Source organism: Anolis sagrei, chromosome 4 (assembly GCF_037176765.1).
Source record: "Anolis sagrei isolate rAnoSag1 chromosome 4, rAnoSag1.mat, whole genome shotgun sequence".
NCBI lineage: Eukaryota > Metazoa > Chordata > Lepidosauria > Squamata > Dactyloidae > Anolis > Anolis sagrei.
The window spans coordinates 6999186-7025689 of record NC_090024.1 but is presented as its reverse complement, the minus strand read 5'-3'; the positions used below and the strand labels follow the sequence as shown (position 1 = coordinate 7025689).

At 46.5% G+C, this 26504-nt stretch overlaps 2 protein-coding genes across 2 annotated transcripts; both read left to right on the top strand.

Annotated features, from left to right (window-relative positions):
• The first annotated feature begins 763 nt into the window (after window positions 1-763).
• Window positions 764-10273, top strand: LOC132773540 (secreted Ly-6/uPAR-related protein 1-like). The gene is made up of 4 exons (XM_060772781.2): window positions 764-815; window positions 2777-2896; window positions 4056-4263; window positions 10207-10273. Exons 1-4 carry the CDS (start codon window positions 764-766, stop codon window positions 10271-10273), a joined length of 447 nt encoding a protein of 148 aa, XP_060628764.2.
• THEM6 (thioesterase superfamily member 6) lies at window positions 10102-17448 on the top strand. The gene is made up of 2 exons (XM_060775952.2): window positions 10102-11799; window positions 15777-17448. The coding sequence occupies exons 1-2, from the start codon at window positions 11290-11292 to the stop codon at window positions 15888-15890; spliced, it is 624 nt and encodes a 207-aa protein (XP_060631935.2). The 5' UTR covers window positions 10102-11289; the 3' UTR covers window positions 15891-17448.
• The last annotated feature ends 9056 nt before the right edge of the window (window positions 17449-26504 follow it).

Genomic DNA, 26504 nt, shown 5'->3' with positions numbered 1-26504 from the left:
CATTTTGGCGGAAAGCCTTAGCATTAAACATTTGTGTTTTTAAAGTGCAAAGTATGGAACACTGCGCAGACGGTCAGTCAATGCGTCTTAAGCAATGCTCTTACGAAAAGAGGAGAGAGGTGGGGCCTGTCTTATTTCCCTTGGAAGGGCATTCCAGAGGCAAGGGGCCACCACCTAGAAGGCCCTCTCTCTCGTTCCCACCAGCTGTACTTGTGACGGTGGTGGGAGCGAGAGAAGGGCCTCCCCGGAAGATCTTAGAGTGCACGCCGGTTCATAGAAGGAGATGCAAGGAAAGGGTGATGGAGGTGGTGTGCATGCGCACAATGGATCCAACCAAAGCAGACTCAATTCAACTGTCTAGATGGCCACAAAGATCTTGGATACGTCAGAGTTTCCTCCAAAGTATCTCCTTATTTTATTTAGTGTGAACCAAAGTGGGCCAAGGGCTAAATACTCCAGAAGTCAACATGCGTCACGAAGACGATGATACCAGATTCAGGTTATTTGTGTGTGTGTTTGTGTACGTATGTGGACATGACCTCATTCTCCCTTTTCACATTGTTCTCTGCCCCGCAGGCAGAAGAACCGGATGGAGAAGGCAGGAGGACGGACCTTGCGCAAGGTGGGATATTGCCTTCGGAACAACTAAGTGGCTTCATAAGAAGGTTGCCAAGTTCTCAGAGCAAGAAGAAGGGCTCCTTGGGGATCTTGGGAGGACACAGAGGAACTGCTGAAGGAAATCCCTACCATTTGATCTCCAGCCATGAATGTGGTCCTAGCTGCCTTGCTGACTCTTCTAGCATCTATGGAACTTGGTAAAGTTGCTTTTCATGCAGGAATATTTCTACACTCTGTGAAAATTGTAGGAGCAAACACAATGAAAAGTCTACCTCTAAGCTGTACTAGCTCAGACATAGTCTTTTCATTACAAGTCTCTGAGACATGGAAGTTCGAATTATGCTGATTCTTATACTACTGAGTAAGCATCCATTATATCAGTGTTTCTCAACCTGGGGGTCGGGACCCCTGAGGGGGTCGCGAAGGGGTGTCAGAGGGGTCGCCAAAGACCATCAGAAAACACAGTATTTTCTGATGGTCATGGGGATTCCATGTGGGAAGTTTGAGCCAATTCTATCGTTGGTGGAGTTCAGAATGTTCTTTGATTGTAATGAACTATAAATCCCAGCAACTACGACTCCCAAAAGTCAAGGTCTATTTTCCCCAGGATCCACCAGTGTTCACATTTGCGCATATTGAGTATTTGTGCCAAGTTTGGTCCAGATCCACCATTGCGTGAGTCCACAGTGCATTCTGGATATAGGTGAACTACAACTCCCAAACTCAAGGTCAATACCTACCAAACCCTTCCAGTGTTTTACGTTGGCCATGGGAGTGCTGTGTAGTAAATTAGGTTCAAATCCATCACTGGTCCAGTTCAGAATGCTCTTTGATTATAGGTGAACTATAAATCCCAAATTACAAAATCAATCCTCCCTCAACCCCACTAGCATTTACATGTGGTTGCATTGGGTATTTGTGCTCAGTTTGGTCCAGTGAATGAAAATACATCTTGCATATCTGATATTTACATTATGATTTATAACAGTAGTTAAATGACTGTTATGAAGTAGCAACAAAAACAATGTTATGGTTGGGAGTCACCACAACATGAGGGACTGTATCAAGGGGTCACGGCATTAGGAAGGTTGCGAAACACTGCCTTATATGAAATGCTTAGGAACAGAAGCCTTGCATATTTTGCAATACTTGCATATACATTATGAGATATATTGAAGGTGAGGACCAACTATAAACACAAAAGCACACAACTGGATGTGATTATTGCAGGTGAGGTCAGATAGAAGCAGAATAGACTTCCCTCAATCTAGACACCATACTCAATGTGGAATCACATTGGTTGTTTGAGCTGTCGCATCACACTTGTCTCGCGTTCAGCTTGGGGAAAACAACAGGAGTCGTAGAATCATAGAATCATAGAGTTGGAAGAAACTTCATGGGCCATCCAGTCCAACCCCCTTCCAAGAAGCAGGAAAATCACTCTAGGGCAGAGAGTTCCACTGCTGAACAGCTATCACAGTCAGGAAGTTCTCTTAGGAGACACCAGCTGAACATGACTAAACCATGTGATGCAGCAGTTCCAAAAGGCAATATGATGCTAGGTTGCATCAGTAGGTTTATAGTGTCAGATTCAAGGAAGTCATAGTCCAAGCTCTTCTGCTTTGGTCAGGTGTCATTTGGAGCATAGAATCATAGAGTTGGAAGAGACCTCATGAGACATCTGCCAAGAAAGCACCCCTGAAGATGGCCATCCAGCCTCTGTTTCAAAGCTTCCAAAGAAGGAGCCTCCACTACACTCCGGGCAGAGAGTTCCACTGCTGAATGGTTCTCACAGTCAGGAAGTTCTTCCTCATGTTCAGAAGGACTCTCCTTTCTTGTAGTTTGAAGCCATAGTTCCATTGCGTCCTAGTCTCCAGGGCAGCAGAAAAGAAGCTTGCTCCCTCCTCCCTATGACTTCCCCTCACATATTTATACATTGACTATCATGTCTTCTCTCAGTCTTCTCTTCTTCAGGCTAAACATGCCCAGCTCTTTAAGCCGCTCCTCATAGGGCTCCAGTCTAACTAATTAGTTTCCTTATGTTGTCTCCATACGTTGTTGAAAACACTCTCAGATCCCTTTCACGGTTGTGCCAAAGAGGAGGTGCCAGCAAATTTTGAATTAATGCTCTTAACACCATTCTCTTTGGCTATTTCAGCTCATGCTCTGCGGTGCTACACCTGCAAAAGGCCTACAGACCTTGCAAAATGCGTCTCCATAACAAACTGCTCCGAGGAGATGACTGCCTGCAAGACCACCGTGCTCTCTTTGGATACAGGTAAGGGAAAACTCATGAACACAGAGGGTGCATCGATGCAACTTAACTACACTTTACTTGCCATGGTTCAATGCTACAGCATCATTGGAACTGTAGTTTTCCAAGGCCTTTGCCAAAAATACAACAAAATATGTTTAGACATACAAGGGTTGAATGAGAAATAATGCCTCCACCTTCATAGCTCCTCAACAGATGGCAGTACTGGTATGCGGCAAGTACTGGCTTGTTCAGTAGACTCTCCTCTACAGTTTCATTTTGGCAGGAAGCCTTAGCATTGAACGGTTGTGTTGTTAAAGTGTGAAGTATGGAATCCTGCACAGACGGTCGGTCAATGTGACTTAAGCAATGTACAGTCCTTGAATTCTTGACAGCAGAAAGTGTCACCCCAAAGGAGATTCATCAGAGAATGCAAGCTGTTTATGGTGATTGTGTTGATGTGAATACTGTGCATCATTGGGCAAGTAAGATTAAAAATGTTGAGGTAACACCTTCTGCTGTCAAGAATTCAATGACTGCACGTTGCTTAAGTCGCATTGACCGACCGTCAACGCAGGGTTCCATACTTCGCACTTTAACAACACAACCATTCAACGCTAAGGCTTCCCACCAAAATGAAACTGTAGAGGAGAGTCTACTGGACAAGCCAGTACCTGCTGCATACCAGTACTGCCATCTGTTGAGGAGTTACGAAGGTGGAGGCATTACTTTTCATTCAACCCTTGTAGCTTACTAAAGTTCATATTCTAAGAAAGGTAAAAGGGTAAAAAGTCAAAATATTAATGCAGTTACATTTTGCCTGGAGAAAGGCAAAATGCATCCTCACTGGAAGGAAGGCAAAGGTAGAGAGAGGGCAATGGAGAATGACCACATGCCCAAACTCAGGGCAATAGAAATACATACATTTAAAGAGGAAGTTACCTCATCCGTCAACGCAGGGTTCCATACTTCGCACTTTAGCAACACAACTGTTCAATGCTAAGGCTTCCCACCAAAATGGAACTGTAGAAGAGAGTCTACTGGACACGCCAGTACCTACCGCATACCATTACTGCCATCTGTTGAGGAGTTACGAAGGTGGAGGCGTTACTTTTCATTCAATCCTCGTAGACTTTTGTTCTTCAGCTTCCTTTGACATTGCTGCCTCATTGCTCTATTTCAGGATACCCGTTCTTCGGAAACGTCTCCGTGGAGAAGTCCTGCTCCAAAAACTGTGTCCCTTCTGATCCAGATGCGCTCGGCGAGCGCCACCCCGACTATTGCTGCTACACGGATTTGTGCAATGTTCGTGCGGGGTCAGAGGTCAGAATCACTGTCTCCACCACGACCATCATGGTCACTTTGGGCCTGGCCCTTCTCTGGACAGGATTGTAAGGTTTCACTTCGGAGATGTCCGGCAAAGAAACCTTCCCAGTACGAAAACTGCAGAGACTTCTAAGCACTTTGGGTGGGTTTCTTGCCCAAAATGCATTGATGCAACTGTACCAAAAGTTGGGCCTTGAGATCAACAACAACAACAACAACAACAAGACTTTACTACGGGCCATGAACAGCACAAAGTGGGGCACAAACATCCTAGGAAGTGGAATCAAGAGAGATCCAAAAAATGGCCGGAACAGACATTGATGATCTTTGACTCCAGAGAAGCTGCATAAAGAGGTTCATAATATGTGTTGAAAATTAGCATAGTGGGCCATCGATAAAGCCAAATTGGTAACAACGGATCCACTGTCTGATTCAAGAGATATTTTAAGACTGGAATCCAACAAAAGCCGGAGTTGTTTTTATGGGGAGTGTTATAGGAGAATGCTACAACATACAATTAGTGCCGGAACATGCAATTATCGCGGCAACGTATCATTACTCCAGCAAGACTGTTATATGCAAAGAAACGGAAAAATACAGAAAAATACTATCTTGGGAAGACTGGGTGATGCAAATGCTGGAGTTGGCTGAAATGGACGAATGATCTATTTTGGTAGGAGGGAAATCACTGAGTAGTTTTAAGCAAGACTGAAGCATTATGCATACGGGGGAAGTAGGCACTCTTGTTATTATTATTATTATTATTATTATTATTATTATTAAACTTTATTTGTACCCCGCTAGCATCTCCCGAAGGACTCGATGCGGCTTACAAAGGCCGAGGCCTCAAAACACAACATAACAATACAACACCTAAAGCAAATTAGAAACAGTTAAAGCAATATTACACAACAAGCAGTAAACAATACAACAAGACACTATAAAACTGGGCCGGGCCAGAGTAATGGGTACAGGGTTAAAAGTGCTGATGTGGCAGGTGATATGTAAGGATTATAGAGTAATTGCAGTGCGCAGTGTGTGGCAATCTCAATTCTAGTAAAGTGCTTCTGGAACTTGTTGTTGGAGATTCCTATTCTGGAAAGGCACATCGGAACAGCCAGGTCTTCAAGTTCTTTCTAAAGACTGCCAACGTAGGGGCCTGTCTAAGATCTTTGGGAGGGTGTTCCATAGTTGGGGGGCCACCACAGAAAAGGCCCTGTCTCGCGTCCCCACCAAACGCGCCTGCGACACAGGTGGAATCACGAGCAGAACCTCTCCGGATGATCGAAGTGAGCGTGTGGGTTCATAGACAGAGATGTGGTCATGCAGGTAGGATGGCCCCAAACTGTTTAGGGCTTTGTAGGTAAGCACCTGCACCTTGAATTGGGCTTGGAAAATAAACGGCAGCCAGCGGAGCTCCTTGAACAGGAGGGTTGACCTTTCTCTGTAAGGAGCCCCAGTTAACATCCTGGCTGCTGCCCGTTGGACCAGTTGGAACTTCCGAGCCGTATTCAAGGGCAGCCCCACGTAGAGTGCATTACAGTAGTCCAATCTAGAGGTGACCAAGGCATGGACCACCCCGGCCAGATCAGCCTTTGCGAGGTACAGTCGCAGTTGGTGCACGAGCCTCAATTGTGCAAAAGCCCTCCCGGACATCGCCGACGCCTGAGCCTCAAGCGTATATAGTCATTGGCAGGAAAGTTGAGCATCGACTTTGCTTGTTGTTAACCTGTGTGTATTTCTTAATTCTAGTATTAGTTTTAGTACTTGGCAGCACAGTAGTAGATAATACTATGTATATATGTATTATATTATGTTGTCGGTGACTATTATATGTACATTTTACTAAAAACATATTAAATTTTTCTAAAATAAAACTTCATAAAAGTGAAAGAAGTGTTTATATAGTGTGCCGTCGTGCCTGGGGGCTATTATTCTCAATAAAGGAGGGATGGACGTGGCATCTTTCCCCCAGGGGATTGCTGCTTGCCCTCCTATAGGAAACTGGAACTCCCAAAAACCCAAAACGCTGTAAATAGCTCAAAATAAGTTTTATTTATCACAAAGTCATTTCTTCAAAGCAATGAGCTGGAAAACTTTAGAGGGGTGAAGGAAGACATACATTACAGTCTCAATCAGTCCTGGGTCCAAGGGGTTTGAAGCTGAGAAGCCTCACCAAGTTTCCTCCTTCCTCAATGGCTGTGAAAGAACCGGCTTGAAGGCGCTTGGGATCTCCTCAATGTTATCCAGGACAATCTGGACATAAAGCATGAGTCCCAAAGGTAAAAAACCTCCGAACTGGTGCTAAGAGGTAACTTAAATCAGGGTCCTTTAGAATCAAATCTTTTACTCACATCCATGTGGTATGAGCTCTGATGGCAGAATGAAAAGAAAAAAGGAAGCTCTCCCCTCCTGCAGGAAGAGGTGAAGCCAAACAGTACTGATTGACAGCTACAAGCAACCAATGCATACAACTATACATAAACAGGGTAAAAAGGGGCAGGATTAAGCATGAAACAACAGTTTAAATCTTACAACTAACAGTTCTATACATAGGTGGTGCCACTCGCACCGTCACATATTGTGAATATTCAGCATATATTCATTCTGTTTCTCCTAAATAAATTGAAAGCTAGTTCTGTTTTCTTCTAAAGCAGAATCTCAACCTACTTCCAAGAATCATAGAATCAAAGAGTTGGAAGAGACCTCATGGGCCATCCAGTCCAACCCCCTGCCAAGAAGCAGGAATATTGCCTTCAAAGCACCCCTGACAGATGGCCATCCAGCCCCTGTTTAAAAGCTTCCAAAGAAGGAGCCTCCACATACTCCGGGGCAGAGAGTTCCACTGCTGAACGGCTCTCACAGTCAGGAAGTTCTTCCTCATGTTCAGATGGAATCCCCTCTCTTGTAGTTTGAAGCCATTGTTCCGCGTCCTAGTCTCCAAGGAAGCGGAAAACAAGCTTGCTCCCTCCTCCCTGTGGCTTCCTCTCACATATTTATACATGGCGATCATATCTCCTCTCAGCCTTCTCTTCTTCAGGCTAAACATGCCCAGCTCCTTAAGCCGCTCCTCATAGGGCTTATTTTCCAGACCCTTGATCATTTTAGTCGCCCTCCTCTGGACACATTCCAGCTTGTCAAGATCTCTCTTGAATTGTGGTGCCCTGAATTGGACACAATATTCCAGGTGTGGTCTAACAAAAACGGGATACAGTATGGGGAGCATGACTTCCCTAGATCTAGACACTAGGCTCCTCTTGATGCAGGCCAAAATCCCATTGGCTTTTTTTGCATCAGCTGATTCATTATTATTATTATTATTATTATTATTACTATTATGTTTATTTGTATCCCGCCTTCACTCTGCATATGGAAACTCAAGGTCTCCCCAAGATGTAGTATCCCAGCATTTCTCAACCTGAGGGTTGGGGCCCCTGGGGGGGGTCACAAGGTGGTGTCAGAGAGGTCGGCAAAGACCATCAGAAAACACAAGTCTTTTCTGTTAGTCACGGGTGTTCTGTATGGGAATTTTGGCCATTGAGCCTGAAAACGTGGTTGTTCCAGTGTGCCTTACCAGAATAAGGAGAATTCTTGGCAATATGCCCTCATAATGCACTTTAATACTGACTTAGGATGGATTGTTGTTCCCTCGTTTCCCTCTGAAAACTCCTATCCAGTTATATCTTTACCTGTTCACGTCAGCATATTTTCAATTTTAATCTATTACATTTGGCCCAGCCATTTTAAAACTATACGTCACTATTGATAGTTGTTTTGTTATGTGATTTATATGATTTGTATTTTATTGATTGTTTTATTAATGTTGTGTTATTGATGTTGTTGGATGTATTTTGGGCTTGGCCTCATGTAAGCCGCACCGAGTCCCATGGGGAGATGATAGCAGGGTCCAAATAGTTTTATTATTATTATTATTGGTGGAGTTCAGAATGCTCTTTGATTGTAGGTGAACTATAAATCCCAGCAACTACAACTCCCAAATGTCAAGGTCTTTTTCCCCACCAACTCCATCAGTGTTCAAATTTGGGCATATTGAGTATTCGTGCCAAGTTTGGTTCAGATCCATCATTGTTTGAGTCCACAGACATCACAACCTCTGGGGATGCCTGCCATGGATGTGGGCGAAACGTCAGGAGAGAATGGTTCTGGAACATGGCCATTGTTGTTCATTCGTTCAGTCGTCTCCGACTCTTCGTGACCTCATGGACCAGCCCACGCCAGAGCTCCCTGTCTGCCGTCACCACCCCCAGCTCCTTCAAGGTCAGTCCAGTCGCTTCAAGGATGCCATCCATCCATCTTGCCCTTGGTCGGCCCCTCTTCCTTTTGCCTTCCACTTTCCCCAGCATAATTGTCTCCTCTAGGCTTTCCTGTCTCCTCATGATGTGGCCAAAGGACTTCAACTTTGTCTCTAGTATCCTTCCCTCCAATGAGCAGCCGGGCTTTATTTCCTGGAGGATGGACTGGTTGGATCTTCTCGCAGTCCAAGGCACTCTCAGCACTTTCCTCCAACACCACAGCTCAAAAGCATCTCTCTTCCTTCGCTCAGCCTTCCCTAAGGTCCAGCTCTCACATCCGTAGGTTACTACAGGGAAGACCATGGCTTTGACTAGGCGGATCTTTGTTGCCAGTCTGATGTCTCTACTCTTTACTATTTTATTGAGACTGGACATTGCTCTCCTCCCAAGAAGGAAGCGTCTTCTGATTTCCTGGCCACAGTCTGCATCTGCACTCATCTTTGCGCCTAGAAATACAAAGTCTGTCACGGCCTCCACGTTTTCTCCCTCTATTTCCCAGTTGTCAATCATTCTTGTTGCCATGATCTTGGTTTTTTTGACGTTTAGCTGCAACCCGGCTTTTGCGCTTTCTTCTTTCACCTTGATTAGAAGGCTCCTCATCTCCTCCTCGCTTTCGGCCATCAGGGTGGTGTCATCTGCATATCTGAGGTTGTTAATGTTTCTTCCAGCCATTTCCACCCCAGCTTTGCATTCATCCAGCCCCGCACATCCTTGCATGATGTGTTCTGCATACAAGTTAAAGAGGTTGGGTGAGAGGATGCAGCCTTGCCGTACGCCTTTCCCAATCTTGAACCAGTCTCCTGTTCCGTGGTCAGTTCTGACTGTTGCGACTTGGTCCTTGTACAGATTCCTCAGGAGAGAGACAAGGGGGCTTGGGATGCCCATCCCACCAAGGACTTGCCACCATTTATTATGATCCACACAGTCAAAGGCTTTAGAATAGTCAATGAAGCAGAAGTAGATGTTTTTCTGAAACTCCCTGCCTTTCTCCATTCTCCAGCATCCGGATATTGGCAATCTGGTCTCTCTTTCCTCTGCCTTTTCTGAACCCAGCTTGAACATCTGGCAACTCTCGCTCCATGTATTGCTGGAGTCTTCTTCCTTGCAGGATCTTGAGCATTCCCTTACTGGCATGAGAAATAAGGGCCACTGTACGGAAGTTTGAGATGGTAGCAGGGTACAAATAAAGTTATTATTATTATTATTATTATTGGTGGGGTTCAGAATGCTCTTTGATTGTAGGTGAACTATACTTCCCAGCAACTACAACTCCCAAATATCAAGGTCTTTTTTTCCCCCAACTCCATCAGTGTTCAAATTTGGGCATATTGAGTATTCGTGCCAAGTTTGGTTCAGATCCATCATTGTTTGAGTCCACAGACATCACAACCTTTGGGGATGCCTGCCATGGATGTGGACGAAACTTCAGGAGAGAATGCTTCTGGAACATGGCCATACAACCTGGAAAACTCACAGCAAGCCAAAGATAGGAAAGATTTCGTTGCAACACCCATTAGGAGCAGCAGGTGGCGCTGTTGGGCAGCAATGCAGCACTTACATAAAAAGCCATCCAAAGCAAGGGGAGGATTATTTAGAGCAGGATCAAACCAAGTAGGCAGTGAAAGCAGGGGGAGAAAATGGCAAGCCGATAAGGAGGAGGGTTTCCTTGGCTCTGTGCTCCCCTCCACCTTGCAGAAGTGGCCTCTCCCGACCTGTCAAAGCTGTCAAGGAGGAAGCCGGCATTGGAGGCTGCTTGGCCTAACCTCCTGCCCTCTTTGAGGCCTGGACAAAAAGGGAAGCCACCTTTCTCTTGAGTTTTTTTTAAATTTGTATTTGCATAATTTCTGGTTCTGTTTTGCCATTTGCACCATTTCTGGTCCTATTTTGGCATTTGCATAATTTCTTGTTCTGTTTTTTGCATTTGCACCATTGCTGGTCCTATTTTAGCAATTGCACCATTTATTGTTTTGTTTTGGTATTTGCACCATTTCTTGTTCTGGTTTGGCAGTTTCACTATTTCTTGTCCTATTGTAGCAATTTCACAATATATTGTTGTCCTGGCAATTGCACCATTTCTTATTCTATTTTTTGCATTTGCTTGATTTCTTGCTCCATTTTTGCATTTGCATCATTTCTTGTCCTATTTTAGCAATTGCACAATTTATTGTTTTGTTTTGGCATTTGCACCATTTCTTGCCCTATTTTTGCATTTGCCCATTTCTTGCCCTATTTTTGCATTTGCCTATTTCTTGTCCTATCTTTGCATTTGCCCATTTCTCGCTCTATTTTTGCATTTGCCCATTTCTTGCCCTATTTTTGCATTTGCCCATTTCTTGCCCTATCTTTGCATTTGCCCATTTCTTCTCCTATCTTTGCATTTGCCCATTTCTTGCCCTATCTTTGCATTTGCACCATTTCTTGCCCTATTTTTGCATTTGCCCATTTCTTGCCCTATCTTTGCATTTGCCCATTTCTTGTCCTATCTTTGCATTTGCCCATTTCTTACCCTATTTTTGCATTTGCCCATTTCTTGCCCTATCTTTGCATTTGCCCATTTCTTGTCCTATCTTTGCATTTGCCCATTTCTTACCCTATTTTTGCATTTGCCCATTTCTTGCCCTATCTTTGCATTTGCCCATTTCTTGTTCTGTATTTGCATTTGCCCATTTCTTACCCTATTTTTGCATTTGCCCATTTCTTGTCCTATTTTTGCATTTGCCCATTTCTGGCCCTATTTTTGCATTTGCCCATTTATTGTTCTGTTTGGGCATTTGCACCATGGGGGCCCTGGCCTGGCTTTTGGGGGGTGCCACCGCCTTCTTTGGCCTCCTGGACGGCTGGTACCTGCTCCGGATGCCCATCATCTACATCTACGCCCACTGGGTCCTGCCGACGGTGTGGGATCTGCTGCAAGAGCAAAGCTTCCAGAGCCGGGTGCTGCTCTCTGATCTGGACTTCCTGCTGCACATGAACAATGCGCGCTACCCCCGCGAGGCGGACCTGGCCCGCTCGGTGCACTTGACCCGTTGCGGCCTCTTCCGGGCCATCCGGGCCCTCGGGGGCCACACCGTCCTGGCCGCCTCCTGCTGCCGCTTCCGACGCTCCTTGCAGTTTTGGGAGCCCTTCGAGATCCGGACCCAAGTGCTGGGCTGGGACGAGCGGGCCTTCTTCCTCGAGCAGCGCTTCGTCAGCGGGAGGGACGGCTTCATTTGCGCCGTCCTGCTGGTGCGGCAGCATGTGGTGGGGGCCACGCCGGAGAAGGCCGTGCAAATGCTGTGCCGCAGGAAGGTAATGCTGGAGATGGAAACTCAGGTGCATCTGCACCAGGCACAGGCCAACTTCGGCCCACCTTCCAGGTGTTTTGGACTTCAACTCCCACAATTCTGTTAGGAATTGTGGAAGTTGGAGTCCAAAACACCTGGAGGGCTCAAGTTTGCTCATACCTGATCTTCACTGTCAAACCAATCCTGGGAGTTGCAGTTCCGTAAAGCCAATAACAATAAATTGCACCAATACAAGACTTGGCTCAGAAACAGTCCATGTCAAGTCTTGCTGCTACTTCATCACACTAGCAGGCATGAGCAAACTTTGCCCTTCCCTCTAGGTCAGTGGTTCTCAACCTGGGGTCCCCAGATGTTTTTGGCCTACAACTCCCAGAAATCCTGGTAAACTGGCTGGGATTTCTGGGAGTTGTAGGCCAAAAACATCTGGGGACCCCAGGTTGAGAACCACTGCTCTAGGTGTTTTGGACTTCAACTCCCACAATTCCTAAGAGCCTTTAAACAGCTGCCCAGAGTCTCTTCAGGGAGATAGGGCGGGTTATCATTAAAGTATTATTATTATATTAATTGTTCTACCAGAAAAGTCTCGAGCCTCGCTAAACTACAAATCCCATAATTCTGAAGAAGGCATCAAATGGATTTAAAACAGATAGATGTTCCGGTGTGAAGTCCTAATTAAACCACCAGCTGGACATGAGTCAGCAGTAAAGGATTATTATTATTATTATTATTATTATATTAATAACTAGCCATCCCCTGCCATACATTGCTGTGGCTCACATGGGGGTTCTGTGTGGGAGGTTTGGCCCAATTCTATCGTTGGTGGGGTTCAGAATGCTCTGTGATTGTAGGTGAACTACAAATCGCAGCAACTACAACTTCCAAATGTCAGGATTCTATTTTCCCCAAACTCCACCAGTGTTCACATTTGGGCATATTGAGTATTCGTGTAGAGTTTGGTCCAGATCCATCATTGTTTGAGTCCACAGTGATCTCTGGATGTAGGTGAACTACAACTCCAAAACCAAAGGACATTGCCCACCAAACCCTTCCAGTATTTTCCGTTGGTCATGGGAGAACTGTGTGCCAAGTTTGGTTCAATTCCATCATTGGTGGGGTTCAGAATGCTCTTTGATTGTAGGTGAACTATAAATCCCAGCAACTACAACTCCCAAATGTCAAGGTCTATTTCTCCCCAAAGTCTACCAGTGTTCACATTTGGGTATGTTGAGTATTTATGCCAAGTTTGGTCCAGATCCATCATTGTTTGAGTCCAGAATTCTCTCTGGATGTAGGAGAACTACGACTCCCAAACTGAAGGTTAAAGCCCACCAAACCCTTCCAGTATTTTCTGTTGGTCATGGGAGAACAGTGTGCCAAGTTGGGTTCAATTCCATCGTTGGTGGGGTTCAGAATGCTCTTTGATTGTAGGTGAACTATAAATCCCAGCAACTACAACTCCCAAATGACAAAATCAAATTTTTTTGAGTGAAGGAAATACATTGGGTTGTTAGGTGTCTTGTGTCCAAATTTGGTGTCAATTCGTCCGGTGGTTTTTGAGTTCTGTTAATCCCACAGACGAACATTACATTTTTATTTATATAGATCATTTTATTTCATATACTTTATTTCTCACCCCTGAAGGCGGACTCAGGGCGGCTTCACAGCAAGCACCATTCGGTGCCATCACAATAATAAAAACAATCAACAGATTCATTAAAAACATAACATTAAACGCCAGTTAAAATCAGTCTGGGTCAATTCACTGTCACTTCGAGTTACTTATATCAAGCGCAAGGTCTCACAACCAAGTCTTGAGTTTCCTTCTGAAGGACAGGAAGGAGGTGGCCAATCTGATGTCTCTGGGGATGGAATTCCACAGACTGGGAGCCACTACTGAGAAGGCTTTCATCCCCACCAATCGTTTTTGCGATTGTGGTGGGATCAAGAGCAGGGCTTTTCCAGATGATCTTAAACTTTGTGATGGTTCGTAGCAGGAGATAGTTCAGATATGTAAATCCAGACAAGACTAAATCCAGACAAGACAGAGGTACTCCTGGTCAGTCGTAAGGCCGAACAGGGTATAGGGTTACAGCCTGTGCTGGAGGGGGTCACACTCCCCCTGAAGGCGCAGGTTCGCAGTCTGGGAGTTCTCCTAGATCAGTGTTACTCAACCTTCCTAATGCCACGACCCCTTAATACAGTTCCTCATGTTGTGGTGACCGCCAACCATAACCCTAACATTATGAACTGCCATGTAAATAATGATCTGCAGGATGTATTTTCATTCACTGGAGCAAATTTGGCACAAATACCCAGTATGCCCACATTTGTATACTGGTGGGGTTGGTGGGGGGGATTGATTTTGTCATTTGGGAGTTGTAGTTGCTGGGATTTATAGTTAACATGTAAACAAAGAGCATTCTGAACCCCACCAACAATGGAATTGAACCAAAGTTGGCACAGAGAACTCCCATGGTCAACAGAAAATACTGGAAAGGTTTGGTGGACATTGACCTTGAGTTTGGGGGTTGTAGTTTGCCTACATCCAGAGAGCACTGTGGCTCAAACAATGATGGATCTGGACCAAACTTGGCACGGATACTCAATATGCCCAAATGTGAACACTGATGGGGTTTGGGGAAAATAGACTTTGACATTTGGGAGTTGTACTTGCTGGGATTTATAGTTCACCTACAATCAAGGAGCGTTCTGAATCCCACCAATGATAGAATTGGGCCAAACTTCCCACACAGAACCCCCATGACCAACAGAAAATACTGTGTTTTCTGATGGTTTTTGGCGACCCCTCTGACACCCCTTCGCGACCCCCACAGGGGTCCCGACCCCCAGGTTGAGAAACACTGTCCTAGACTCATCGGGTGGGCCTGGAGCCCCAGGTCTCGGCGGTGGTCAGGGGAGCTTTTGCACAACTAAAACTTGTGCGCCAGCTGCGCCCGTACCTTGGGAAGTCTGACTTGGCCACGGTAGTCCACGCTTTGGTTACATCCCGTTTAGACTACTGCAACGCTCTCTACGTGGGGCTGCCTCTGAAGACTGCCCAGAAGCTGCAGCTAGTCCAATGCTCGGCAGCCAGACTATTAACGGGTGCTGGGTACAGGGAGCACACCACTCCGCTGTTACACCAGCTCCACTGGCTGCCAATTAGCTTCCGAGCACAATTCAAAGTGCTGGTGTTAACCTATAAAGCCCTAAACGACTCCGGCCCTGTTTACCTCTCCGAACGTATTCTCCCCTACGAACCATCAAGATTATTAACATCGTCTGGAGAGGCCCTGCTCTCGGCCTCGCAAGCGCACCTGGTGGGGACGAGGGACAGGGCCTTCTCGGTGGTGGCCCCGCGACTGGAACTCTCTCTCACTGGAGATCAGAACCGCCCCTTCTATCCTGACATTTAGGAAACAGGTGAAGACGTGGTTATGGAGACAGGCATTCGATGAGTGAGACAACACCCGGAGATACGGATGGAAGAATGATGTATAATTGATTTTAGTATGACGACTGACCATTGTAGTTTTGAATATATTTGTTGTTTTAATGTGTTATTGTAATATGAATTATGTTGTTTTACCGATTGTATATGATTTTATGGTTGGAAACCGGTCTGAGTCCCTCAAAAGAGGTGAGAAGGTCGGTATATAAAACTTTTAAATAAATAAATAAATAAATAAATAAATAAATAAATAAATAAATAAATATGTAGTCTGGGCCAGAACCGTTTAGGGCTATAAAGGTTAAAACCAGCACTTTGAATTGTGCTTGGTAGCAGATCGGCAACCAGTGGAGCTGGCGTAACAGAGGAGTTATATGCTTCCTGTATGCTGCTCTGGTGAGCAACCTGGCTGCCGACCGTTGGACTAATTGAAGCTTCCGGGCAGTCTTCAAAGGCAGCCCCACGTAGAGCGCGTTGCAGTAGTCTATCATCCATAGATTTCCATATTTTGTCTCCCTTCTGGTTTGCAGGTGGAGTCTCCAGAGCTTCCTGATGAAGTCCTCCACTGGATGAAATACAGCGAAGCCAGCAGCCGCCGACTCCGGGCCGAAAGCGACTTCCCGCAAGATAGCAAAGACCAGTAGCGAGATGCCTCCGACCTGTCCGTTTACTTGATCTGTTTTGGAGTATACTTGATGATGCCTCTTCTTTATGATAGCCGTTGTGACGTCAACCGTTGACCCTTCTCTATACTTTTGACTATGGTAGCACCAGAGCCAGGGAAATGGATGGTTAAGAGCAGCATCCCCAGAAAGACGGAAGACCGCATTGGCAACACTTAGAAGCGCTGAGCTTAGCTCTATGAAGGCGAAACCTCACTTACCTTCTTGATTTGGAGGGTCACCACAAATCCAAAGCACTGGAGAAGTCAAAGGGTCATGCAGTTGAGTCTTGTTATGGACTGAAGGGTCATCTAGATCCAAACAAATTAATCAATAGCCCAGGTGGGATTTTTGTGGCCTTCCAGGTGTTGTTGGACTACAACTCCTAGCATCCCTCACTGTTGGCTTTGCTGGCTAGAGCTGCTGGGACTTGTAGTCCAGCAACTTCTGGGTGAGGCACACATATTCCCAAAGCAACCGACTCTCTCTTGCCCTTAATCTTTATGCCTTTATGCTACCTCTTTATTGCTTTACATTGGCCTTCCTCAACTCTAGGTCTTTGTGATCACAACACCCATTGTCCCCTGATCGTTGGAAGGGAACGAAAATGATCTTTGGGATCACAACCCCCATTGTCCCCTGATCATTGGAAGGGAATGATGGGAGGTGTTATCCTAATCAAAACAAAGTCTCGAGATGAGGAAGGTCGGTTGAAACGGAAACAGAGGCGTTTCCATCCAATCCCAAATGAACACGCAACACAAAATGCGGAGTGGGTACAAAAAGGGACCATTGTGGTTTCACCAGGGCATTAAATCCGCTCCGGGTTTTAGTCTGAACTTTAAAAGGAGTCATCCAAGATGGTGAATGTTCAAAGCTTTTGGATAGCACCCTTAAAGTTCAGACTAAAATCCGGAGCGGACGCACACTGCTGATACGGAAGCCACCAACCCTATATCTTATACAAGCCACTGGAAGGAACAATACCTCCCCTGTTGTGGATGCGATGTTCATTTGACTGAATGTACCAAAGGAGCACCTTCCACATTTGTTCATGCGTTACAGTAGAGTCTCGCTTATCCGACCTTTGCTTATCCGACATTCCGTCTTATCCGACGCTCCCCCTTTTCCTCCAACATTTCTCCTTCAATCAAAGGGGACTCTCAATCAACTCTCTCTCCATTCCCAATAAGTGAAAAAGGCAAAACAAGGAGGAGGAAAAAGGGAAAAGAGGCAGGACCGAAAGCGGAAGCGTCCTCCCTTCTTCCCTCTGTGATTTCCACGCTTCTCTTCCGCATCCGGGCACTTCCTGCTGGGCCTCTCTAGCCCCAAAGCGTTGCCTTGCTTTAACTCTTTGAGTCCCTATTGTTAGTATTCTAGGTGTCGGACAGGTCACAGTCGGAGACTCCCTATTATCCGACATTTTCGTTTATCCGACATTCTACTGGTTTGTTTATGTCAGATAAGCGAGACTCTACTGTATTTTCATTTCTTGGCATTTTCAATTACTTGATAGTAAAGCACTGAGAAGTTTCTGACAGATTGATCTCAAAGCACTTAGGGAAGTTTGTTTGTTTGTCTTTAGTAGTCAGTCGCTCAGAGTTGTTTTACCTCTTAGAGTAGAAATACACTTGTCCCTCCGCATTTGGTAAGGGTGCAGAAGTGGAGAAACCTTGCATATACCGTATTTTCTGGCATACTAGATGACTGGTTGCATAAGACGACCCCCCAACCTTTCAATTCAAAATTTCAGTTTTGTGGATATACTCGCTGTATTAGACTACCCCTCTTGCCAGCCCCTTCGGGCCCCGAAGCCTCTTTTCCTGGGTGTTTAGGCAGCTTCTCGGCTCCATAAAAGCAGCCTCTCCTCCACCAGCAGCCAGGCCTTGCCACAGCTAGACAACCCCCATACTCATAACGTCCTGGATCCAAAACAAGATGGGAGCTCCTAACAGGCAAGGGAGGCGGGCAGCTGCCCTGCTCTGAAGCAGAGTGCCCGAAGCTGCACTCCTCTGGCACCACTTGCCTCCCACTGCCGAGCTTCAGCCTCACCGAGGTGCTCTTCCACTCCAGACCAGATGAGGAGGAGGAGGCAACGCGGCCATCCAGCGAGTATATCACCTCCTCCTCCGCCACACTAACAACCGAGGTGGACCTGGAGTGGAAGAATCCCTCGTTGAGGCTGAAGCCCGGTAGTGGAAGACAAGCGGTGCCGGAGGGCAGGCTTCTGGTGCCGCTTGGCTCCTGCTGCCGGGCTTCAGCCTCATGGAGGGGCTCTTCCACTCCAGCCCACCTTGGCTATCAGTGCAACAGCAGCGGAGGAGGCGGTAGTGACACAGCCATCCGGCGAGTATATCACCTCCTCCGCCACACTGACAGCCGAGGCAGGCCTGGAGTGAAAGAGTCCCTCAGTGAGGCTGAAGCCTGGTAGCGGGAGACAAGCGGTGCCGGAGGGCAGCCCTCAGGTGCTGCTTGGCTGCTGCTGCTTCAAGCTCATGGAGGGGCTCTTCCACTTCAGGCCTGCTTCAGCTGTCAGTCCGGCGGAGTAGAAGGTGGTCACTGGAGCAAGATGCTTGAAGAAGCAGCAGGTACTCCTCCAGCACCGCTTGGCCCTCGCTGCCGGGCTTCAGCCTCACTGAGGGGCTCTTCCAGTCCACCCTGCCTTGGTTGTCATTGTGTCAGCAGCGGAGGAAGCAGTAGTGACACAGCCGTCCAATGAGTATATCACCTCCTCCTCCACCACACTGACAACCTAGGTGGACCTGAAGTGGAAGAGCCCCTCAGTGAGGCTGAAGCCTGGTAGTGGGAGCCAAGTGTTGGAGGGCAGCCTTCAGGTGCCGCTTGGCTCCTGCTGCCAGGTTTCAGCCTCATTGAGGGACTCTTCTAGTCCAGGCCTGCCTCAGCTGTCAGTCTGGCAGAGGAGAAGGTGTCAGTGATGCTCGAAGAAGCAGCAGCTGCTGCACTCCTCCAGCACCGCTTGGCCCCCGCTGCCGGGCTTCAGCCTCACCGAGGGGCTCTTCCACTCTATGCCCACCTCGGCTGTCAGTGCAGCAGAGGAGGAGGCGACGCTGCCGTCCAGCAAGTATATCACCTCCTCCGCCACACTGACAACCGAGGTGGACCTGGAGTGGAAGAGCCCCTCAGTGAGGCTGAAGCCCGGTAGCGGGAGACAAGCGGTGCCGGAGGGCATCCTTCTGGTGCCACTTGACTCCTGCTGCTGGGCTTCAACCTCATGGAGGGGCTCTTCCACTCCAGGCTCGCCTCAGCTGTCAGTCTGGCGGAGGAGGAGGAGGTGACCACTAGAGCAAGACACTCCTCCAGCACCGCTTGGCCCCCGCTGGTGGACTTCAGCTTCCACTCTATGCCCACCTCAGCTGTCAGTGTGGTGAAAGAGAAGGAGGTGATATACTCAATGGATGGCCATGTCACCTCCTCCTCCTCTGCCTCCGCCGCGCAGACAGCCAAGGTGGGCCTGGAGTGGAAGATCCCCTCGCTGAGGCTGAAGCTCGGCAGTGGGAGACAAGCGGCACCTGAGGGCTGCCCTCCGGCACCACCTGGCTCCCGCTGTCGGGCTTCAGCCTCATGGAGGGGCTCTTCCACTCCAGGCCCGGCTCAGCTGTCAGTCCGGTGGAGGAGGAGGAGGTGACCACTAGAGCAAGACACTCCTCCAGCACCGCTTGGCCCCCGCTGCCGGGCTTCAACCTCACCGAGGGGCTCTTCCACTCTATGCCCACCTCGGCTGTCAGTGCGGCGGAGGAGAAGGAGGTGATATACTCATTGGATGGCCTCATCACCTCCTCCTCCTTCTCCTCTGCCGCATTGACAGCCAAGGTGGGCCTGGAGTAGAAGATCCCTTCGATGAGGCTGAAGCTCGGCAGTGGGAGCCAAGCGGCACCTGAGGGCTGCCCTCCAGCGGTACCTGGCTCCTGCTACTGGGCTTCAGCCTCACTGAGGGACTCTTCCACTCCAGGCCTGCCTCGGCTGTCAGTGCAGCGGAGAAGGAGATATACTCGCCAGATGGCTGTGCCGCCTCCCCCACCTCCTCCTCCTCCTCCACCACCACCACCACACTGATAGCCAAGGCGGGCATAGAGTGGAAGAGCCCCTCGGTGAGGCTAAAGCCCGGCAAATGGCACTGGAAGAGCGCAGCAGCTGCTGCTTCTTCGAGCGTCCTGCTCCAGCACCGGGCATCTGCTCATCTCCCTCTCATCGACCCAAAACAGGAAGTTATATTTTTATACCCGGTGTACTAGACAACCCCAAAATTCAATGAGGATTTTCCAGGGTTTAAAAGTCGTCTAATATGCTGGAAAATACGGTAAATGGAAATTACAAATCCCATTGTTTTGACTTTAGAGAACACTTTTTAAGGTGTTTGTAAGCCCTCCAGTATGATTTTTATCTTCACCAAAGATTGACCATCGAATCACACTTGGAGGCATTAGTACAGCAATGGAGGCAGCAGTAAATAAACACGGCGTGTTTACAAATAATTACATCTGTGAATGCCTAACTTTCCAAGTGTGGAAGGACAACTGTATAAGCCTTTTGTGTTCAACATCAACAGCACTCCAAATCTTTGTGTGTTATTTATTTATTGCCGTATCCAAGGGGAGGAAACTGTGTTTTATTTTGCAGCAAAACCAAGAGCTGCGTCTTTGTTGTTATTTATTTATTGTTGACTTGTATGTTGCTTTTTTCTCCTCCTGCATTTTAAAATGAGTGCTTTAAAAGCAAGTGTATAGTCAACGTGATGCAAAGGGAGGAGAAGGGCAGGGAAAACAGATTTATCCTGATTGTGCAAGTTCTTACGTAATTTAATACAGGTTACAGAGGGCTAGGGTTGGAGGAACACAAGTGGAGGCGGATTTAGGATAATTGGAGCCGATTGCTGGGTCCAAATAAACCGGTGGATCAGGCCTGCAGTTTCACAACCATTTTTCCACCGACGGGATACAATTTCTCACTCTTATCTCAGATTAACCTCAGATTTCTTATGGGAAAAGAAATACAAAAGAAAGTTGGGTTCTGTTTTCCCTTTTGTTGTCAAGCTCCTCACCAATTCTGACACCACACCATTGTGTTCTGTTTGTGTCGTGATAAATAAACATATCAATTCTTTAATAAGGTGCTATTAATTGAAAAACATTTCCTACATATTGCTGCTGTCATTTTCTAAGTCATTCTCTAACTCTGTTGTGTTTACTTGCTGTCAAGTCAACTTGGACGTACGGCACTCCTATGAATTAATCACCTCCAAGTTCTTATTAATGGCTGTCAATTTGGCTTTTCCTTATGGCAACCCTGTGAATGAAAATACTTTGTTTTGGGCAGCTCTGCCCCAGTCTTGATTGAATCAGTCCCTGCTGTGCTCTAGGTGCTCTTACTGCCTATTACAGGGAAAACCAGCTGATCCCCAACCCATCTAAAACACAGACATGTGCCTTTCATCTCAAGAACAGAGAAGCATCCCGAGCTCTGAGGATCACCTGGGAAGGAATCCCACTGGAGCATTGCAGCGCACCCAAATACCTGGGAGTCACTCTGGATCGTGCTCTTACCTACAAGAAGCACTGCCTGAACATCAAGCAAAAAGTGGGTGCTAGAAACAACATCATACGAAAGCTGACTGGCACAACCTGGGGATCACAACCAGACACAGTGAAGACATCTGCCCTTGCGCTGTGCTACTCTGCTGCTGAGTACGTATGCCCAGTGTGGAACACATCTCACCACGCTAAAAGAGTGGATGTGGCTCTTAACGAGGCATGCCGCATTATCCTGGGGTGTCTGCGCCCTACACCACTGGAGAAATTACACTGCTTAGCCGGTATTGCACGACCTGACATCCACCGGGAAGTAGCAGCCAATAGTGAAAGGACCAAGGCAGAGACATCTCCAGCTCATTCCCTGTCTGGGTATCAGCCAGCACATCAACGACTTAAATCTAGAAATAGTTTTCTAAGATCTGCAGAGACACTCGCTGGAACACCTCAACAAGCGAGAGTCCAAAAGTGGCAGGCTCAAACCTAGAACTTCAACCAAATACTAAATGAGAGACTCCCCACTGTGCACACAGAAGACTGGGCGACTTGGAATGTACTGAACAGACTGTGTTCTGGCACCATGAGATGCAGAGCCAATCTTCAGAAATGGGGCCACAAAGTGGAATCCACGACATGCGAGTGTGGAGAAGAGCAAACCACTGACCACCTGCTGCAATGCAACCTGAGCCCTGCCACATGCACAATGGAGGACCTTCTTGCAGCAACACCAGAAGCACTCCAAGTGGCCAGATACTGGGCAAAGGACATTTCATCAACTACCAAACTCACAAATTTTGTATTTTGTCTGTTTGCTTTCTTTGTTCTGTTAGAAATGTAATATAATTGAAACACAGTATTTTCTGTTGGCCATGGGGGTTCTGTGTGGGAAATTTGACCCAATTCTATCGTTGGTCCAGCTCTTTGGTTGTAAGTGAACTATCAATCCCGGCAACTACAACTCCCAAATGTCAAGGTCTATTTTCCCCAAACTCCACCTGTGTTCACATTTGAGTATATTGAATATTCGTGCCAAGTTTCGTCCAGCTCCATCACTGTTTGAGTCCACAGTGCTGTCAGGATGTAGGTGAACTACAACTCCCAGACCCAAGTTTAATGCCCATCAAACCCTTCCAGTATTTTTTCATGGTCATGGGAGTTCTGTGTGCCAAGTTTGGTTCAATTCCATCGTTGGTGGAATTCAGAATGCGCTTTGATTGTAGGTGAACTAGAAATCCCAGCAACTACAACTCCCAAATGTCAATATCTATTTCCAACAAACTACATCATTTTCACATTGGGCATATTGAGTATTTGTTCCAAGTTTAGTCCAGATTCATCATTATTTGAGTCCACGGTGCTCTCGGAATCTAGGTGAACTACAACTTCAAACTAGGTGAACTACAACTCAAGGTCAATGCCCACCAAACCCTTCCAGTATTTCATAGAATCATAGAATCAAAGAGTTGGAAGAGACCACATGGGCCATCGAGTCCAACCCCATTCTGCCAAGAAGCAGGAATATTGCATTCAAATCACCCCTGACAGATGGCCATCCAGCTTCTGTTTAAAAGCTTCCAAAGAAGGAGCCTCCACCACACTCCGGGGCAGAGAGTTCCACTGCTGAATGGCTCTCACAGTCAGGAAGTTCATGTTGGTCATGGGAGTTCTGTGTGCCAAGTTTTTTTCAATTCCATCGTTGGTGAAGTTCAAAATGCTCTTTGATTGTAGGTGAACTATAAATCCCAGCAACTACAACTCCCAAATGACAAGGTCTATTTTCCTCAAACTCCACCAGTGTTTACATTGAGCATATTCAGTATTTGTCCCAAGCTTGGTCCGGATCCATCATTTCTTGAGTCCACAGTGCTCTCTGGATATAGGTGAACTACAACTCCAAAACTCATGGTCAATGCCCACCAAACCCTGAACTACAACTCCAAACTAGGTGAACTACACCTCAAGGTCAATGCCCACCAAACCCTTCCAGTATTTCAAGTTGGTCATGGGAGTTCTGTGTGCCAAGTTTTTTTCAATTCCATCGTTGGTGAAGTTCAAAATGCTTTTTGATTGAAGATGAACTATAAATCCCAGCAACTACAACTCCCAAATGACAAGGTCTATTTTCCTCAAACACCACCAGTGTTTACATTGGGCAAATTGAGTATTTGCACCAAACTTGATGCAGATCCATCATTGCTTGAGTCCACAGTGCTCTCTGGATGTACGTGAACTACAACCCCAAAACCCAAGGTCAATGCCCACACAAACCACAACCCCACCGGTATTCAAATTTGGACATATTGGGGATTTGTGCCAAATTTGGTCCAGTGAATGATAATACATCATGCATATCAGATAGTTACGTTACGATCCATAACAGTAGCGAAATTACAATTATGAAGTAGCAACAAAAATAATTTTCTGGCTGGGGGGGGGGGGGGGAACACCCCAGCATGAGGAACTGTATTAAGGGGCCGCGGCATGAGGAAGATTGAGAACCACCGTGTTAGGCGGAGGCTTCTGACAAAACCAATCAGTATCAGGTCTCCAGGAGTTGATTTCAGTTGATCCCTTTGAGGTGTGTCACGTTTCGTCATAATAATGTGAACATTGCAAAGGGGATAAAGCTGGTATTTTCCTATTAAAATGCCATTCCAGGCAGTCACTTGACCGAGTGGCAGGGTGAGGTCTCTGTTTGCTTAATATTTTGCCCATAAGGTGTGGGGATTGTTTGCAAGGACAATGCGTTCCTACCAGTCCGCTTGCACGTATTTAGGTGTGCCTTTAAAAATAAAAAGACACGTGAGTGCATCTGCACTGTTGATTTAATGCAGTTTGACACTGCTTCAACTATCCTGAATCAATGCCGTGGAATTCTGGAAGCTGTAGTTTTGCCAAAGAGTGCTAGTGCCTCATAGAATAGAATAATTGAGTTGGAAGAGACCTCATGGGCCATCCAGTCCAACCCCATTCTGCCAAGAAGCAGGAATATTGCAGTCAAAGCACCCCTGACAGATGGCCATCCAGCCTCTGTTTAAAAGCCTCCAAAGAAGGAGCCTCCACCACACTCCGGGGCAGAGAGTTCCACTGCTGAACAGCTCTCACAGTCAGGAAGTTCTTCCTCATTTTCAGATGGACTCTCCTCTCTTGTAGTTTGAAGCCATTGTTCCATTGCGTCCTAGTCTCCAGGGAAGCAGAAAACAAGCTTGCTCCCTCCTCCCTGTGGCTTCCTCTCACATATTTATACATGGCTATCATATCTCCTCTCAGCCTTCTCTTCTTCAGGCTAAACATGCCCAGCTCCTTAAGCCGCTCCTCATAGGGCTTGTTCTCCAGACCCTTGATCGTTTTAGTCGCCCTCCTCTGGACACATTCCAGTTTGTCAATATCTCTCTTGAATTGTGGTGCCCAGAATTGAACACAATATTCCAAGTGTCCATCCAGCCTCTGTTTAAAAGCTTCCAAAGAAGGAGCCTCCACCACACTCCGAGGCAGAGAGTTCCACTGCTGAATGGCGCTCACAGTCAGGAAGTTCTTCCTCAGGTTCAGATGGAATCTCCTCTCTTGTAGTTTGGAGCCATTGTTCCGGGTCCTAATCTCCAAGGAAGCAGAAAACAAGCTCACTCCCTCCTCCCTGTGGCTTCCTCTCACCAAACTACAACTCACAGGATCCCATTGTATTGTTCCATGGCAATTCAGGACAGTATCAAACTGCATTAATTCAATAATGTAAATGAGTGGTTCCATACCTTGTTTTGACCACGGGCCACTATGATTGTTGTTGTTGTTGGTAGGGACCATAAGGTTCAAGAATAATAAACTGCATTAATCTAAAAATAAACTTTTAACATCTTTGTTAAACTTAATAATAACATTAATTTAGAGTACAATCATAATATAAAAAAGAATATGTTAAACTGAAAATTAAATTAGGTTTGCATCAATGTGATTTTTGAGCTTGTGTCGTCTTTGCAAGTTGAATGATCCTAGGGACGGAAGGAAGGGCCAAGGAAGGAGGGAAAGAAGCAAGAAGGGATGGAGGGATGGAGGGAGAGAGGGAAGACAAGAAGGAAGCAAGGGAGGAAGGAAGGAGGGAGTAGAGGAAGAAAAGAAGGAAGGAGGGAAGCAAGGATGGAGACAAGGAAGAAATCGTGGAAGGGATTTGACTGAGGGAAGGAGGGAGCAAGAGAGAGGAAGGGAAGGAAACGAAAGAAAGAAGGAAGGGAGCAAGGAAGGAAGGGAGCAAGGAAGGAAGGAGGGAGATAAGGAACGAAAGAAGGAGGGAAGCAAGGAGGGAGGCAAGGAAGAAATTGAGGAAGGGATTGGACTGAGGGAAAGAGGAAGGGAGGAAGGGAGAAAGAGAGAGGAAGGGAAGGAAGGAAATGAAGGAAAGAAGGAAGAGAGCAAGGAAGGGGGGAGGGCGATAAGGACGAAAAGAAGGAAGGAGGGAAGCAAGGAGGGAGGCAAGGAAAAAATGGAGGAAGGGATTGGACTGAGGGAGAAAGGAAGGGAGCAAGAGAGAGAGGAAGGAAGGAAACGAGGAAGTAAATAAGGAAGGGAGCAAGGAAGGGAGGCAGGAGATAAGGAAGGGAGTAGATTGTGCAGTGTGGATGCACTCAATATGAAAACCACTAAATTAAAAGTGTTTTATCATGATGGAAACTGGATACGGGGAACAGATTGGCTATGGGGAATTGGAATATATCTCTCAACCTAAGTGTATTTTAAGTGTTTGTAATAAGTATGGTTTATTTAATACTAGTGATATTTAATTCTCTTTTTTCTACTTTTGCGCTCTAGCTGCATCTTTTAAAAATAATTGTAAACAATCTGGAATCCTGTTCGGGAGAAATGCAGTCATAATCTCATATGTATAAGATCCTCATTTTCTAAACCCACTTTACATGATCATTGGTTGGATTGAGAAACAAACCACTCCAATTATCCGAAGCCAAGTCCATGCTCCCGACTGGCACCCTAGTATCTATTTGCAGGGCACCACGGAGAAAAGTAAGACGAAATGAAACCACTAAAAAGGTTTTACTGGCTT

What these genes read in the sequence shown, in the direction of transcription:
- LOC132773540 (XM_060772781.2), top strand. Translation starts at nt 764, where the DNA reads ATGAATGTGGTCCTAGCTGCCTTGCTGACTCTTCTAGCATCTATGGAA. An exon ending in TCTAGCATCTATGGAACTTG is followed by an intron (nt 816 to 2,776) that starts GTAAAGTTGCTT and finishes TGGCTATTTCAG; the next exon opens with CTCATGCTCTGCGGTGCTAC. An exon ending in CGTGCTCTCTTTGGATACAG is followed by an intron (nt 2,897 to 4,055) that starts GTAAGGGAAAAC and finishes GCTCTATTTCAG; the next exon opens with GATACCCGTTCTTCGGAAAC.
- THEM6 (XM_060775952.2), top strand. Translation starts at nt 11,290, where the DNA reads ATGGGGGCCCTGGCCTGGCTTTTGGGGGGTGCCACCGCCTTCTTTGGC. An exon ending in AAATGCTGTGCCGCAGGAAG is followed by an intron (nt 11,800 to 15,776) that starts GTAATGCTGGAG and finishes TCTGGTTTGCAG; the next exon opens with GTGGAGTCTCCAGAGCTTCC.